This window comes from Triticum urartu, chromosome 5A (assembly GCF_056163025.1).
Source record: "Triticum urartu cultivar PI428250 chromosome 5A, HENAU_Tu73, whole genome shotgun sequence".
Classification (NCBI taxonomy): domain Eukaryota; kingdom Viridiplantae; phylum Streptophyta; class Magnoliopsida; order Poales; family Poaceae; genus Triticum; species Triticum urartu.
In genome coordinates, this window is record NC_141877.1 from 676,819,772 (window position 1) to 676,836,697 (window position 16,926).

At 46.1% G+C, this 16,926-nt stretch overlaps 2 protein-coding genes across 2 annotated transcripts; one reads left to right on the forward strand and one right to left on the reverse strand.

The window, feature by feature from the left end:
- The first annotated feature begins 9,275 nt into the window (after nt 1-9,275).
- Nucleotides 9,276-11,690, forward strand: LOC125527813 (uncharacterized). Its single transcript, XM_048692323.2, has 2 exons — nt 9,276-9,454; nt 9,584-11,690. Exon 2 carries the CDS (start codon nt 9,601-9,603, stop codon nt 11,215-11,217), a length of 1,617 nt encoding a protein of 538 aa, XP_048548280.2. The 5' UTR covers nt 9,276-9,454; nt 9,584-9,600; the 3' UTR covers nt 11,218-11,690.
- A 263-nt stretch (nt 11,691-11,953) lies between these two features.
- Nucleotides 11,954-15,103, reverse strand: LOC125527812 (benzyl alcohol O-benzoyltransferase). The gene is made up of 2 exons (XM_087522344.1): nt 13,480-15,103; nt 11,954-13,303 (listed from the first exon to the last, which is right to left on the reverse strand). Exon 1 carries the CDS (start codon nt 15,077-15,079, stop codon nt 13,490-13,492), a length of 1,590 nt encoding a protein of 529 aa, XP_087378470.1. The 5' UTR covers nt 15,080-15,103; the 3' UTR covers nt 11,954-13,303; nt 13,480-13,489.
- Nucleotides 15,104-16,926: the final 1,823 nt, after the last annotated feature.

The following is a 16,926-nucleotide window of genomic DNA, read 5'->3' on the forward strand; positions in this document are numbered from 1 at the left end:
ATTCCAGCCCTCACCCATCCCAACTCCCTCTGCTCTCGAGTTCTCAAAGGGAAATATTTCCCGGATTGTGATTTTATGCAAGCCAACGCTCCATCCACTTCGTCAGCAACCTGGAAAGCAATCATTGCGGGGAGAAAGGCTTTGCAAACGGGTTTGATCAAACGAGTTGGCAACGGAGATTCAATCTCCATATGGAACGATTCTTGGATCCCCACCACTTCCACCCTCAAACCCATGGGGAGGACAGGGAATGACCCGCTACAGTGGGTCTGAACTAATCGATGACAGTACGGGAACCTGGGATATTGAAACAATACGTCGGAATTTTCTTGCACCTGATGCGGAGGCCACACTTATAACATTTCTATTCGGCACAACGGTGGAGAAGATTTCCTGGCTTGGGCTTTTGAAAGATCCGGTGAGTACACTGTAAAATCAGCCTATCGTACTCTTGTGACTCAAAACGAGCGTCGAGCTCTAGAGGAAGGGACAGTAGTGGGAACCTCAGCTTCGCAAAAACAGTTGTGGACTACTCTATGGAAACTCAAAGTGACCCCAAGAGTTCAGGTATCATGTGGCGAGTTCTCAGAGGGATTCTCCCTGACTACGCCAGCATGCAATATCGCCATATCCGCACCAACTCTAGGTGCGATCTATGCAAGACAATGGATGAAGACCTAATGCACGCACTCATACATTGCACACATGCACAAGCTTTTTGGGCTGCAGCTAAGGAAGTCATTGGACTAAAGCTTCCACGGCTACACCATGATACATGGGCGCGAGATTTGGTGCTCGACACTAGATTCTCAGACTCAGACAGATGCAAGATAATTACAATCATGCACTTGATCTGGACCTCGCGGAATCGCTGGACGCATGATGAAGAAGGATACGATCCAGGCCAAGCAATAAAATGGGCACGAGATGACTTGGCCATACTCGATCTTCCTCCAACACAGCGACGCAGCGGGAGTATTCAGAGCTGGAATCCACCACAGCCTGGATGGATTAAAATCAACACAGACCGCGCCCTCGACACACAGCTTCAGGTTGGAGGCGCGGGAGGAGTTGCTCGCTCCCATCTCTCTTTCATTGGTGCTTGGAGCAAGCCACTCCCTGGTGTAACTGACCCCTTCATTGCCGAAACCCTAGCCCCGCGAGAGGGAGTGATATTTGCCCAGCTAAGGGGCTTCTCGTACGTGGCAATGGAGGTGGACTGCTTGGAGGTAGCGAACCTCTGGAACTCGCATCACAGTCCTAGATCGATTGTGAAGCCTATCTTCGATGAAATCAAGGAAAGAGCTGCAAACTTTGTTTCCTTCTCGATCCAGCATGTCGCAAGAGAAGCCAACAGTTCGGCTGACCTATGCGCAAAACATGCAACCACCCTCTCAATATCAGATGTTTGGCTGGACTCTTGTCCATCATTCCTAGTTAGCAGCTTCCTAGCTGATTGTAACCGGATATCTATCATGCAATAAAATTCCTTGTTTCGCGTCAAAAAAAATAGTTGGGATGACAGGGTGGTTACTGCAGCTAACAATTAGGCAGGACGTCCCTGTTCAGGTTGCAGCACTAGCACTCCTTTTTTGTGGTTAGAAAAAATAGAGAAAAAAGCTAGATGGACCGGTCCAGCGGAGAAGGTGAATTGTACTGTAGCAGGCGCAGATGGCGCCAAATCGGATTTAGCTCGATGGACATATTTGCGCTCGATCCGATAGGTTGGGCGTGGGCCTGTCGCGTCGAGTGGAATGGGTAACAAGCCCACCACTTTCTTGTTCCCCACATGGAAACCATGGGAGTTGTCCAAATTAGTGTTTAAGGGCATCTACAGCTGGACTAAACAAATTTAGTTCTCCAAATGTCCGTGGACGCGCCTGGTCAGTGTCCGGGCGTGCTCGCTTTGACTCCCTATAAGGAGAGAGAAAGAAAAAAATGAAATAGAAAAAGATGCTCTGTGGTGACTTCGTAAATCTCAAGATGATATGTCGGCTCAGTCTCTCGAGGTGCTCATAGGGATAGGGTGTGAATGTATGCGTTCGTAGAGATGAGTGTATGCACGTGTATATGGACGCTTGTATCTGTACTGATGCTCAAAAAAATGCATAGAAACCCGCAACAGAAAAAACCGCAAGGACCGGCCGGAGGTTACATGGGCTGGCCCATAGCATAGGCGGCGAGTATGAATAAGGCCGTAAACAGCGCCTTGACGCGGCACGGCAGATAGCAAAACCCTTTTCTCTATCAAAATAAAAAATTGCCGGCGAGCCCACCAAATCACCCATAATGTAACTGCTAACTTAACAAAAGATGCATGCGGTAACACTTCCATCATTGGGAAGAGCCAAAGTTTGGCACTCGGCTCCGTGGAAACACTCAGCTGTTCTGCTTGATCTGCATCTGCCAGGGCCCAAACACACCTCGCGGAGGTGCACTCCAGCAATGAGTGGTGCCATGAGTCCGGCGCACCACATATACCACATGAACTAGTTGTAGACATATTTCTGTATGATCTTACATCCTCTGTAGGCAATGATTGTTTTGCAAGTCTCTACAGAAACATCCGTACTTTGCTCGGCACTTGCACTTTCCACAAGTACTTCCATGCTGATCCTTCTGAGTCCGTACTTGATGAACCGGCTGTTTCCTCCAACCATGCCTCTCTCCTCCTCCTAGTGGAGACCAACATAGCATAGGCAGACCGGACCGTGAATATTCCGGACTTCTCATAATGCCAGGACCAGAAGTCGGCAATATTTCTTGTGCATAAGGGTATTCTCATAACGATAGGAACATCCATAGGCATGAGTACCTGTTCTAACCTCTCCCTGTCCCATGTCGCTGAGGTAGCATCAATGAGTTCTGATACATGTACAGGCGGGTGTGTTATCCTACTCCCGTACGGGCGCATCATTTCCGTACGAGGCAGCCAGTTATCGTTCCAAATGTTCGTGGTCTCTCCATTGCCAATCCGTCTGACCAGTCCTTGCTTCAAGACCTCTTTGCCTTCTATAACAGCTCGCCAAATTTGGCTAGGATGGCTTCCCAACGAAGCATCCAGAAACGACATAGTTGGGAAGTATATACTCCTCAAAATGCGAGCACTAAGAGACTCCGAGTTTTGCAAGATCCTCTATGCTTGCTTTGCTAGCATCGCCAAGTTAAAGAGCTCAAAATCTTTAAAGCCCAAACCACTCATATTCTTGGGCTGTGTCATTGCCTTCCAAGACACCCAGCTTGGCTTGTGTTGCCCATCCTTACTTCCCCACCAAAATTTCCGAATCAACATGTTCAAATGCTCACACAAACCTCTTGGCAATTTGAAGCATGACATAGAATAAACCGGGACAGCTTGGGCTACAGCCTTGACCAAAACTTCCTTTCCTGCCATGGATAAATTTTTCTCTATCCAACCTTGGACTTTGTTCCACAACCTGTCTTTCAAATATTTGAAGGCTCCGTTTTTGGACGTACCAATATCACTCGGCATACCAAGGTATTTTTCATTCAAAGTTTCATTTGGTACCTGGAGTATCCCTTTAATTTGCTGGCGTATACTGTCAGGAACTCCCTTGCTGAAGAAGAGCGAGGACTTGACATAATTTATGTGCTGCCCAGAAGCTTGACAATAAACATCCAAGACTTGGTGCACCTCCGTAGCACCCATACTATTGGCCTTAGTAAACAGCAGGTTGTCATCTGCGAAAAGCAAATGGTTCACTGGCGGCACTAAAGGTGCCACCGTTAAGCCATGAAGATTTGATGACTCACTTTTTGATTTCAACAGGCACGAAAGGCCCTCTGCTACTATCAAAAACAAGTTTGGGGATATAGGGTCCCCTTGTCTTATACCTCGCGTGGGTAAGAATTGCTCCAGCTTCTTCCCATTCATCAAAACAGAAAATTTGACTGAGCAATTCATGAGGGAAATTTCCAGAGTCCATATGCTACCCACGGCTTTGTTGAGAGATTCATAAGTGAGCTGCAGAGTTTGGGTGTCAGGAAGCCTATGGGCAGGGCGAGAACTAGGCAGACCAATCTTGCATCCACAGTTCGGCCGAAGGCACCGCCAATAGGCTTTGCCAAGATCCATGTTGACGCCGGCGTGATGTGTTTTAACAGAGGAGGTACAGCGGCAGCGATCTGCAGAGATGACAATGGACACTACCTGGGCAGCTCAGTTTTGGTGGTCCGAGGTGTCGATGATGTTGATACTCTAGAAGCAATTGTCTGCAGAGAGGCGATGTCACTGGATGAAGACTTGCATATCCATGATTTTATTATAGCTTCAGATTCCTAGCAGGTGGTCAATGATATAAACAAGGGTTATATAGGCAGGTATGGCGCGATCTTAATAGAGATTGGCCTGCGAGCCTATGCGTTTAATTGTAAATTTGTTTTTGAGGGGCGGGCGTCGAACGGTGATGCTCACAATATAGTTGGATCCTCTCTTTCTCTCCAGCAGGGGCGTCACTTATGGCTTGTTTGTCCCCATGCAAATTGTATTCCACAAATTGTGGTTTATGATCAATAAAAGTGTGTTCTACCCCTAAAAAAAATCAAAATAAAAAATAAAATGGCAAAACCCTTCAGGCCTTTTCTTTCCGCGGTGACTCCTAATTCCCAATTCCATTCCCCTCCCCGCTCTCTCCCGATGCCTCCTCAAACCACATCCGGTTCGGCAGTTAGGGTTCCGGCGACCAAGGAGATGGAGATGGAGGATGCGGCCGTTAGGGAGGGCGACCATGCCGCAGTGACCACGCCGCCGCCGCCGCCCACTTGTCCCGTCTGTTTCGAGCCCTGGAGCTGCAGCGGCGGACACCGCATCTGGTGAGCGAGACGGCCTCGGCTCTGTTTTTGTTTGTTGGGATTGGGACCGAGGTCAAAGTATTTACGGGATGCACTTCCCGTGTGATAGATTTTTACTGGATTGGTACTTGGTAATTAGGTAAAATCTTCTGGAGCTGGATTTCTACTTGTAGGCAACTAGTAGTACCTGGGGTGGATGCATGGTCTGCAACCTGCTCATGAGATTATATGGAATCGCAGTCAAATTCTGAATCTGAAGTGAAGGGCTTCATTTATAAAGCCGGGCGACAGCCTTGTTTCTAAGTGATTTTGTGAGGTCCATATCTTTGCCATGCGAGGCCGGATCTGCACCTGCACCTGAACCTGACGTGTGGCCAGAGTTTTGGATTTGGTCCGAAAAAAACGAAATTCCGGCGAAATTCGTCCGTGTCGTTCAGGCCCGGTAGATATGTTAGCCGGCCAAAATTTTCGCCCCTATTTGATTCTTTTGGCCCATTCCAGTGTCCGGCCCAGCCTGGATAGCCCTTCCCACGAAGTAAAAGGCCTGAATAAACTCCTAAACCTAAATGGCAACAAATTCCTCACTTCTAGCGGCGGCGCCTTCCTCGGTCCCGATCCAGATGTGCTCGCGCCGCCGCCTCGTGAACGCATGGCCTCGGCCACAGGGGGCTAGCTGATCGTTCCATATGCCTCCGTCCGGCAGCTTGGTGCAGCGACGAGTGCAAGTATGGCCCTAGCTCGGTCGTTGGCCATAGGACCTGCGTGCGGCCGGAACGGGACCAGGAGTCCAGGAGTGAGCAGCGTATTGGATTTTGCTGCAACTGAAGCGAATCATGCGTGCAAGCAATCAATTGGTAGTTGCGATTCTGTAAGATCCTTATTTGTTTCCTTTGCTCCAGGATTTCAATTTTTGGTAGAATTTCGGTCCTTTTTCATCCAAATTTCGCTCATTTTTTGTTCAAAAATTCAAATTTTGATTCAGTCTTTTCGTCCGGAATTTTCCGAAAAAAATCCGAAATTACCGAATTTCGCCCATTTCGTCAGGGGACGGTAAAATTTGCAAAACGAAATCCAAATCCTTGCGTGTGGCGCGGGGCACGCTGCGTCGTGGTGTGCGGCGGCGGTGCGGTTCTGGCAGGGTGCCGCGGGCTTGGCGCGGGGCGTGATGTGTCATGGTGGGTGGTGGGCGCGCGGCGGTGGTGCGATGATGGCAGGGTGCCGCAGGCCAGCGAGCTGGCACTGCTTGGGTCCTTTGGATGGCAATGGGGCGGCACGGGTGCTATGGATTGGCGTCACGGCGCGATCCACGTCACTGGCATTCAAGCGGGCTGGCTTGGGCGGGAGTGTGGATCCTGTTCGTTGTGGTGGACAACGTCCGGCGGCGCACACGCACAAGAGGCCGACTTGTTCGCGCTAGTGCAAGCCTTCGCGTTGTGCTTTCCCAGCCTGCTACTCGTTGGTGGTGACGGTCTGAGTTAGGCTCCCTTGGTGCGCCTATGTCGTTGGACGGATCGACGTCGGTGGCCCTGGATGGTGGTCCACGTGGCTGGCTCTCCGACGGGCGACGGACACCATGACGGTGGTGGCTATGCCTCTTGGTCATCTGGGCGGCGAGGGGTGTAGCAGCTGGTAGCTCAAGCTCGCTCTTTGTCATTGGCAGTGGCGATGCCCATATCCAGATCTGGAGGCTTGTACCCGGCGTGGTTGTCCTGGGTGCCTCATGGTAGTATGGGTGAGTTGCCGAGTGAAAGGGTTCAAGCTTTGGCGCTAACAGCGGCAATGCCTATGGGCATCGGCGTGCCGCTATCCTCTTGAGGATGCCCCACGAGAGCGGCCTATCTGTCGCCGCAAACCAACAACGCACATCCAAAGCCATGACGGTGCTACCACCGTTAGGATCCCGCCATACCACCAGAGTAGGCTGTTGACGGTGTGGGAGGCCACATCATTCTGTCGCTGATGCAAGACCGCACACACGCTGATCCAGAGCACCCACACGAGATCTGCCATAGCCGCGCCCTAGAGCCATAACGGAGGATCTTGCATTCACTCCCCTCTTTGCCGCAGCCCATGTCGACACTGTCCCCCACCCGTTATGATGCCGCCGCCACCAGCGAAATGATGAGGATTACTTGTCGTCCCCATCAATCCTGCAACATGATGACCCTCCTTCTTCCTTTTGTGCGTGACATCTGTTGCCCCCTTTACAGCTAGGGCTTTGCTAAGGGAAATGGGAAAGATAATGAGTTTACAAGGTACTAACCAAAGGCGGAGATGTACATTAAGTTGAAAATACAATAACACACTAGTTCAGAATAGTAAAACACATCAGTTCATCATAATAAAAAAGGCATAAACATAAATTCAATTTTCTTGAATCCTCCTCCTTTGGTTTTAGTTCTGCCACGACCAAGTCTTGCTTCCAGTAGCTCCGCGGCTGGGGCGCGGCAATGTGCTGCCCATTGTGATTCCCAGCGTAGATTCTCTAGAAGAGTCGTTGCTTGGCGCCTGATAAGCACATGGTTGCGTCACGCTGAGGTCACTCATGTTTTCTTTTTTCTTTTTACCTTCCATCTTTTTTTCACATTTCTGTTTACATTTTTTTGTTTCATCATTTACTATATATATATATTAATTACAAAAAAGAATTTACATAAATTTTGGGGAACATGTTAATCATGTATTTCACAAATGCTAAACGTGTATAAGAAAATGTTAATCATGCGTATGAAAAATGTTTGTCACATATAAAAGTATCATGCATTTAACAAAATTTAAGAAAATGTTTATACAATGTAAACAAATGTAAACACAATTCAGAAAAAAATTATGTTGCTTTAAAAAATGTCCACGAGTTTCAATTTTTTTTTTGTGGTATGTTCAAAAAGAGTGCATACAATGTAATACAATGTTTGCATAATGTAAAAATAAATGTTTCGGACCGTTAAAAAAGGTACATGACATTTTAAAGAAAAACTCCGGCGATTCAAAAAAATGTTCGTGAGATTTAAAATAAAATGATTATACAGTGAAATAAAGTGTTCCAGTAAACATGATTATTGTCATTAAGAAAATGTACAATATGTAGTTGAAAAATGTTACTCTGTACTCAAAAAATGTTCAAACATGTACTCCCTCCGTTTCTTTTTAGTCCGCATATAAGATTTGGTCAAAGTCAAACTGTACAAAGTTTGACCAAATTTATATAAAAGAATATGAACATCTACAGTACTAAAACTATATAGTATGAACATACGTTTCATTATGCATCTGATAATATTGATTTCATATTATGAATGTTTATATTTTTTAATATAAAGTTAGTCGAACTTTACAAAGCTTGACTTTGACCAAACCTTATATGCGGACTAAAAAGAAACGGAGGGAGTATTTTTTAAAATATACATCGTGTATTTGAAAAATGTTCAAAGTGCATCAAAAAGTGTTCCGTGTGTGCGCTAAAAATATACATTTTATACTGCGAATAAGTAGTCTTGTGTTAAGAAAAATAAAATCAGTGAAAAACAAAAATAATAGATTTAAACCAAGGAATACAAGAAAAAACAAAAGAAAACCAAAAGTAATGAAGAAATAAAACCAAATAAAATATGTGAAAAAGAAACTATAACAGAAGAAAAATGAAAAACCAAAGGAAAACAAAAGAAAAAGAAAAACTCGAGCAGAGCGAGCAGGCCTGTAGCCACACACGACCGAGTTGTGCGAGTGCGTAATGGGCTTGCCCCATTCGCTCGCCTGTAGGTGATTCCTAATAAGAATTGGTATGGGCGAACCATAGCCTTGACGCCACTGAGAGTAGGTTGCACCATTTCATAAGCAAGAAGCAATACACAGTTTTTTTTCTTCATAAAAGGCGTCTTTATTAACTTAGATTGTAGCATCAAGTGGATATCAAGCATAATGAGTGGTACCCGACCTTTGCATGACTAAAATATACACAACCTTAAACGAACAGTCTAACAAATTATATGTAAAAAAAGAATGACAAGTTGGCAACAGTAAAGCCACATGAGTCCAAAACTATGCCATTGTCGACGAAGGAGATGGACCGATCCGGAGATTATATTACCATCCATGTTGGGTAAAAACCTCCCTGGCCACCCGCTCCAACCTCATCACACCGCCTTGAACAACAATTTATACTCCGTTCAATGTAGCGTAGACCGCATACGAAGTGAGTGCGTACAACGGCGGAGACAGCAAGGGCCAAGGCCCGGGCCAACATGCCAAATTTTTTTTAGAGCAGCGATCTTTTGTTTCAGAAGTTGTGTGTTATGCTGTTCTGGGCCTTGTGGCCCTCCCTAACCGATGAGCAACAGCAAAAGTGGCACAATGAATCCTGTACAAGGCTTGACTTTTCTCTAGTGTTATTCTATCCCAATTCCCAAAAGCTAATCCCAAACACAAAGAGGCAAAGTCACCCTCGTCTCCCAGCCACACGTGATTCCTCTTCCCACCTTTCCCTTTCCTTGGTCCCCCTTTGCTCTGCTCATCCATGGAGACAAACCACTAGCCCCCAAATCTCCTAAATCTTTCTAGTTGCTCTCTCCTGTAGTTGTTGCAGCGCCGCCGGCCGGCTAGACGACTCATCTTTCTTCAAGCCGCTGCAAGCACACAAGAAGAGGTACATATTCTTGATTTGAGATCCCTCTTTCTCTGTCTCTCAGATCTGAAATTTGTTCTATAATTTTTGTTTGGCTTTTCAATTCTCTAAATTGGATAGTCTTATAGTGGTCTATTTTTATTTTTCTAGGGTAACCGGTTGTCTCCATGGCCAAAAATAAAAGAAAGCTTGCAACACTACATTCTTTTTTTGAGAAGAAAAGAAGAACTGATGATGTTCCAGAACAGATTAATTTGGTTGATGCCCCTCCCTTGGTAGATGAAGAAGAGCAAGTAGATGAACAAGAACAAGTAGAAGAAACTCCAATATCAACAACACCACCTCAGGTTATGAGAGGGAGAGGCAATGATGATTCTACTATTTTGGTAGTCGAAAGAGAACCAGGTCTGCGGTGCCAAATTTCAGATTATCCTCCTAACGATCAAGAAAAAGCTCGAATGGCATATATAAAGCATGGGGCATATCATTTTAAAATGGATGAGTATCCTCCTGATGAGTCGGTGACCCATCCACGCAAGTTTCAGTATCATTGGTTTAAGAGCTTCCCTTGGTTAAAATATTCGCCGGATAAAGATGCAGTCTACTTTTTTCCATGCTTTTTATTTTGTAAGAAGCCACTTGGAAAGAAAGGATCTGATGTGTTTACAGTGAAAGGATTCAAAAAATGGAAGAGAGTTAATGACGGAGAGAGATGTGCATTCTTAACTCACATGGGAAAGGACAGTAAATCTGCTCATAATTATGCTGCAAAATGTTATGATAATCTGAAGAATAAGCTATGTCATATGGAACCATTAGTGGTGAAGCAAACAGATGGGGATATCAAAAGGAATAGGCTGCGGCTTAGAGTAACCGTTGATTCACTACGGTGGTTAGCATTCCAAGCTTGCCCCTTCCGAGGACATGATGAAAGTCTTGATTCAAAGAACCAAGGTAATTTCCTTGAAATGGTGAAATTGATAGCTTCTTATGATGAGGAAATTGGTGCTGTAGTGTTGGGTAATGCTCCAGGCAATGCTAAGTACACATCACCTACAATTCAAAAAGAACTTCTAGGTATCATTGCTTCTAAGGTGCAAAGTGAAATCCGTAAAAAAATAGGAGATGCTAAGTTCTGCTTACTTGTTGACGAGTCAAGAGATGAATCCAAAAGAGAGCAAATGGCACTAGTTATTCGTTTTGTTGATAAACCTGGTTTCACTCGTGAGCGTTTTCTTGATATTGTTCATGTTGCTGATACATCTTCGGCTACTCTAAAAGAAGAGATATCTTCTGTTTTGGTTCAACATCAGTTAGATGTGAACAATATTCGCGGCCAAGGATACGATGGTGGTAGTAACATGCGTGGAGAGTGGAATGGACTACAAGCAAAGTTCATGGAGGAGTGTCCTTATGCATATTATATCCATTGTTTTGCTCATCAGTTGCAGATAGCTCTTGTTGCTGCATCAAAAGAAGTAGCCGATGTTCACAACTTTTTTGATCATCTTGCTCTTGTTATCAATATGGTTGTGTCTCCTAGTAAGAGACATGATGAGTTGCAAGCAAATCAAGTTGCTGAAATGGAGCATTTGATTGAGCTTGGTGAGCTTGAAACTGGAAGTGGGGCTAATCAAGTCGGAACTTTACAACGGCCTTGTGATACTAGGTGGAGTTCACACTATGCTTCTGTTTGCAGCCTTGTGAAATTGTACAAACCAACATTTTTGGTACTTAAAAGCATTGCAACTTCTAAAGGATCTGGTACTTCACCTTCCACATGAGCAAAGGCTTCTGGTGCTGTTAAGTTGATGATGTCTTTTGACTTCATATTTATTCTGCATGTCATGAAAGAACTTATGGGAATCACGGACATGCTATGCAAAAAGTTGCAACAAAAGTCTCAAGATATTGTGAATGCCATGGATGATGTTAAGACTACCAAAATGTTGATCCAGGAGCTAAGAGATAATGGTTGGAACAAGCTTAAAGCTGACGTGCTTTCATTCTGTGCCAAACACGGAGTTCAAACACCACATTTGAGTGAGTTATATGTGGATTTCATTAATTCTCGTGCGGAGGATGAGACTACAGTTGAGCACCATTATCGCTGTGACATTTTCATGGTTGCTGTTGATCAGCAAGCACAAGAGCTGAATTGTAGACTCAACAAACAAGCAACAGAGCTTCTCATCCTCTGTACTTCCTTGGACCCAAAAGATTCATTCCGTTCATTTAACATAGATAATATATGTTCTCTGGCTTCAAAGTTCTATCCTGCTGATTTTAAAGAACAAGAAATGAATAATTTAAGATGTCAGTTATGACATTATGAGAATGTTGTACCCACAAGCCCAAAGTTTCAGAATTTGACAACTATATCAAAACTTTGTCAACGACTTGCATCTAGTGGAAAATCAGATGAATATTACTTGATCGACAGGTATCTAATGTTCTCTGTTCCTGTATTGGTTGATTTATTCATTGCTAAAAATTCCAACTACTTCTTAATGTACAGACTCATTCGGCTTGTTCTTACTTTACCGGTTTCAACGGCAACGACAGAACGTGCATTTTCTACCATGAAACTTGTGAAGACAAGGCTTCGGAATAAAATGGAAGATGGATTTCTAAGGGATTGCTTGCTAATTTATATTGAAAAGAAGATTGCTGTTGGAATATCAACAGATGCAATTATAGATGAGTTCGATGAACCACCACGTCGAGTGCCATTTAGTTGAAGGCCTGGAGCAAGTTAGTTTCTCTATCTTCTATTATCTAGATTTTTCTTTTGTGTGATGTACAATTGAAAATTTGCATATCCCCTTGTATCAACGGTGAATGGTGGTGATCAATGAAAAATATTATGCTATTACATCTGCTTCACTGTTTTTTTGATCAAAAATTTGTACGGAAGTGTTGCTGCCTTCAGTGGGCCCGTGTTATACATTTTTCCTGGCTCCGCCACTGAGTGCGTACAATGATAAATAACCTGCATAGGAGCAGATGTTTTGCTATTAAAAACACAATCGTTTCTACATAGTCAAAGCCACCATAATAAGGCCGACGCTCCCACCCGTATTAGTATACTAAAAGTATTTGGTATACCGTCAAGACAGTGTCCATATATATTGGCAACACTTGTGGGCGGATACAAATTGGACGCTATTTGAATGACTGACCATATAGAACGTGTAAACTTGCATTGAAAGAAGAGGTGTTTAATTGTCTCGTCATGAGTACAAAAACTACACTTCTTAATTCCTTGCCAGTCGAGCGAAGTTGTCTTTTGTTAGCACAACTCCTCTTCAAAGATACCACATGAAAATCCTAATTTTTAGTGGCATCTTTGAGTTCCAGATTAGTTTATTATTATTGACGGGAATCTCTGAATGCGAGAGTACATGGTATAGAGTCAACTGTGAAGAATTTTGATGTAGTGAGATTGCAACGAAACACATCCTGCTTTTGTGTCAAGTTAATCGTATCTAAATGGGATAAAAGAGAAGCAATACACAGTTTAACCCGTTATATATGATTCAGATTTATTGTCTAAAGAAATGATTTTGCTTTAGATGATGGTCGCTATATTTCCTCCATTCCACAATGTAGTGCGCCCGTGCTTTCCAATGTCCAAGTTTGACTGTAAATTAAACCTACAAGACCGACTGAGGCGGGGACACAAATTATATCATTGAATTCAGATTGAAAATACTAATTCAGTGGTATAATATTTGCCCTTGCTGCAGCCGGTCTCGATAGTTAAATTTACGGTCAAACTTAAATCTCAGAAAACGCGGGTGCATTACATTGTGCAATGGAGGGAGTACTTTGCTTCTTCAGCCTCATGATGTAATTCCGTGTAAGTACCTGTTAGCATTATCCATCAGTTAAGTTGGTGAATATGAAAAATTCATAAGCTATGGTACGCCGTTGGCGCACTCTAAAGAAAATGAAAATCCATGATGTTGTTCGCATGCACCGAAAACATATCTTGCCGGTGCGGAGAGAGCTGGAATCTGCTGTGTGTGATGGCCGGCGTTCACCTCGATTAAATTAGTAGCGGGCACGCAAGGCAAGCGGAGCTGAAGACGCTTCTTCCAAATTCTTTGCGGTGGTGAGTGCCTCCACCTCCATCCGATACCTTGCCGTGCAGCCTCCCGGGAGGTAGATGCCGACGAACGTCTCGTCCTCTCCCCCGTCGTTCTTGCCCCGCATCAGGAAGCTGGCGCCGCCGCGGTGGGCGTCCGCGATGACGCCGGCGTAGACGGGCTTTCCCCACCCGAACTCGGCCTCGTCGAATCCGGCATGGCTCACGTCCGACACGCCGAAGGAGCGCGTCCTCGCGATCACGGGACGGCCCTCCAGCACCATCAGGTCAGCCACCGACCGCATGTACTCGTACGTCACCCTCGCCTTGGCCTCCCTGATCAGCTCCACCGCGTAGCCCAGGCCACGGCCGCACAGCTCCCCGGCGGCGCAGCGCGCCACCACGAAGACGAACGCGTTGCCGTAGTAGCCGGAGGGTATTTCGCCGCCGAACGCGTCCGTGCGCCGGCCGCGCGCGTTCACGGCCATCATCAGCCGCACCTCGTCCCCGGGCTCGTAACCGAGCGCCGCCGTGCGGCTTCTCCACACACAGGCCACCACCAGGTCCAACTGGGACGCCGATGCAGCTCCCGGCGCCAGCCGACCACGCAGCGCGGCGATAGCGTCGGGCCCGAAGGAGAACTGGACGCGCGCCATGTCGTCCGGTGGCGTGGACTCGAACCGGTCGCGCCCGTCTGCTGGCTCCCGGTACTCGTGGTGAGCGAAGGAAGGGCGAGGTGGCAGCCGCGCGTTGAAGATCTCCCTGGCCCAGACCGGCGGCACGGACGGCGTGCCGGCGCCGCGGGCGAGCTCTCCTACTGCCTTCCAGAACTGCGCCAAGCCGGGGCCGTCGCAGATGCAGTGAGCGTTCTGCTGGGACACGGTGAAGCCTCCGCACTTGAGGCGAGTCACCTGGACAAACATCAAGGGCTTGTCGATGATTGCGGGCAAGGATAGCGGCACGCCGGCCGGGGGCGCTCTGTAGACATGATCGTCGTAGATGAACTTCTCGGAGCGCGGGAACGGCGGGTACCGCACGTCACCGAGATCGTCGACGGCGATGTTGGCGTCCGCCTCCGCGAACACGATGCCCTGCCCGGCGCAGTCCACAAGCAGCTTCCCGCCTGCTTCCGCGCGCAGCCGGCCGGCCAGCGGGTAGTAATGCACCAGCGCCTCCGCCAGCGCGGCTCGCACCGCCGCCGCCGGGTCAATGAATCGCTTGGAAGGGTGGCCTCGGTAGAGGTGGATCATTGTGGTGTAGCACCGCAACACCGCCTGGTCGTCGATGTCCGACAGCGGCTTGCTCTCCCGCGGCGTTAGCCGCGCCGGCGCTAACAGCGATGCCGTGCCCCGGCGCACCGACAGCTCACCATCTAGCACGGTCCTAGCCATATTTCTATATGAATCTCGATCGGTCAAAACCTCTTGTGAGATGGATATGGAGGAACAAACTAGTAGCAGTAGAGTAGTGCTATTGCTGCCTGTCACCCATCGATCGATGTTCCGTATAGCTCTATTTATAATGCAGCAATAACACAGCACAGTTTGACCAATCATAGTTATTGTTGTTGTAATTGTTGGATTTCATGTTATAATTTTTATTTTATTTTGTGGAGGAATTTCATGACATTAGAAATTCCAAATTAGATTGCGTTATTTTAGTAGAGCACTTAAATGCATCAAAAGTACAGTGATGCTTAGGCACTTCCCCAAACGTTTCACGGTGCTAAAAATAACACATAGAGGGTGTTTGGATACATTTTAGTCCCATGACTAAAAGTAGTGGGACTAAAATTTGCTAGCCTCACCCATGCTTGGCTCCAAATAGTAAAAAGACTAAAATCAAGTTATTGATCATTTATTATCCTCCAAACCCTCCAATCCAGAACTCGCATGTGTTAAAGAAGAGACATTAAATGATGAGAGAGAGGATTAATACATATTTTAGTAGGTTTTCTATGACTAAAAATTTTTAGCCTCAAGACTACTCCTAGCCTCTCTTTAGTCAGGGGTGCTTGGAACTTTAGCCTCTAAAAGAGACTATTTTTAGTCAGACTAAAAATAGCCCCTTGGATCCAAGCACCCTCATAGACAAAAAGATGACATGGCAAAGTAATTAAGACGAAGAGAGATCACTTTGCTAACCCAGAAAGAACGAGTCCAAACATATGGACCTACATAACAGATTTTGGTTGCTAAAAAATTAAATAAAGAAAGTTGATAAGCTCTTTGATACAATTATCACCTATGCATTGAAGAGTTTTATTGCTAGGCTGTTTCAGATATCGAGCACCTCATCTAAACACTATATATATGCATGATATATGCTTATAGTACGTATGACCAACCTATTGCCGCAAATGGAGCACTAGCTCACAAATAGTACTCCCTTCGTACCATAATGTAAGACATTTTTTAACACTAGTGTAATGTCAAAAAACATCTTATATTATGGGATGAAGGGAGTACATGTTAACCTCCCCCTTCCGTATTCATGCGGTAACCATGCATGGTGGCAGATTAGATTAATTGGTCTAGCCCGCAGTTGACATTTAGGAGCAAGAAGACTTGTGGATTGATCAAGGTCCTGCTAATTAATTAAGGAAGCCTGCAGGTCAAGTGGCATCATCTCATCTTGGCTGTACTTTAGCTAGCTATGACAAGACTTTTTGGGAATGGATCGAGGTCCTAATATTATTAAGATGCTCATCGACCGGTAGCCCTTTGTTCACAAATGTGCCACTAGGACGTTGTCACATGAAGTTTATAGCATAGCAAAACCTCCGTCGTGCTAGCATCATAAGAATATTATATGCATTGCCACCCAAGTAAAAATATGATATGGTACTATAACTAATATGTAAGAGCATCTCCAGCCGTTGGCCCACAGGGGCTCGAAAAATCGCCGTATAAGGGCGAACCGGCGCTAAAAATCGGCTTGGGGTGAGCGGGTTCCCAGCCGCCGTCCCCCAAGGTCGCCCCCAATTGCCCTTTTTGAAGATTTTTGAAAATAAATTCAACTAAATTCGGCAAACATTACAAAATTTTGGCAAACAGGACATAAATTTTGGCGTTCTACTTCTTTTACATAGAGAATGAAAATTACTAAATAAAAAACTCGCTGAGCGCGGCATAGTCGCCGTCGTCGCCGCCGTCGCCTCCGTCGTCCTTCTCCTTCACGCCGCTGCTCGACTCCTGCTCGGGGTCGCCAAGGCGGACAGGTTTGGCAGGTGGCGGCGCGTCGTCATCGCTGTCTTCAAGCACGATGATGCCCCTTTCGTCGCGCCCGCGGCGGCGCACGGCGATGTCTGTGAGGGCGCGGCACTGGCGCTCCATCTCCACCAGCGCCCAATCTTCCCGCGCCCACTTCATGGTCGCCACGTCGCCGAGCTCCGGTTCCGTCT

Excerpts from the sequence above, each read along its gene's own strand:
- LOC125527813 (XM_048692323.2), top strand. The coding sequence starts at position 9,601 with ATGGCCAAAAATAAAAGAAAGCTTGCAACACTACATTCTTTTTTTGAG.
- LOC125527812 (XM_087522344.1), bottom strand. The coding sequence starts at position 15,079 with ATGATTGGTCAAACTGTGCTGTGTTATTGCTGCATTATAAATAGAGCT.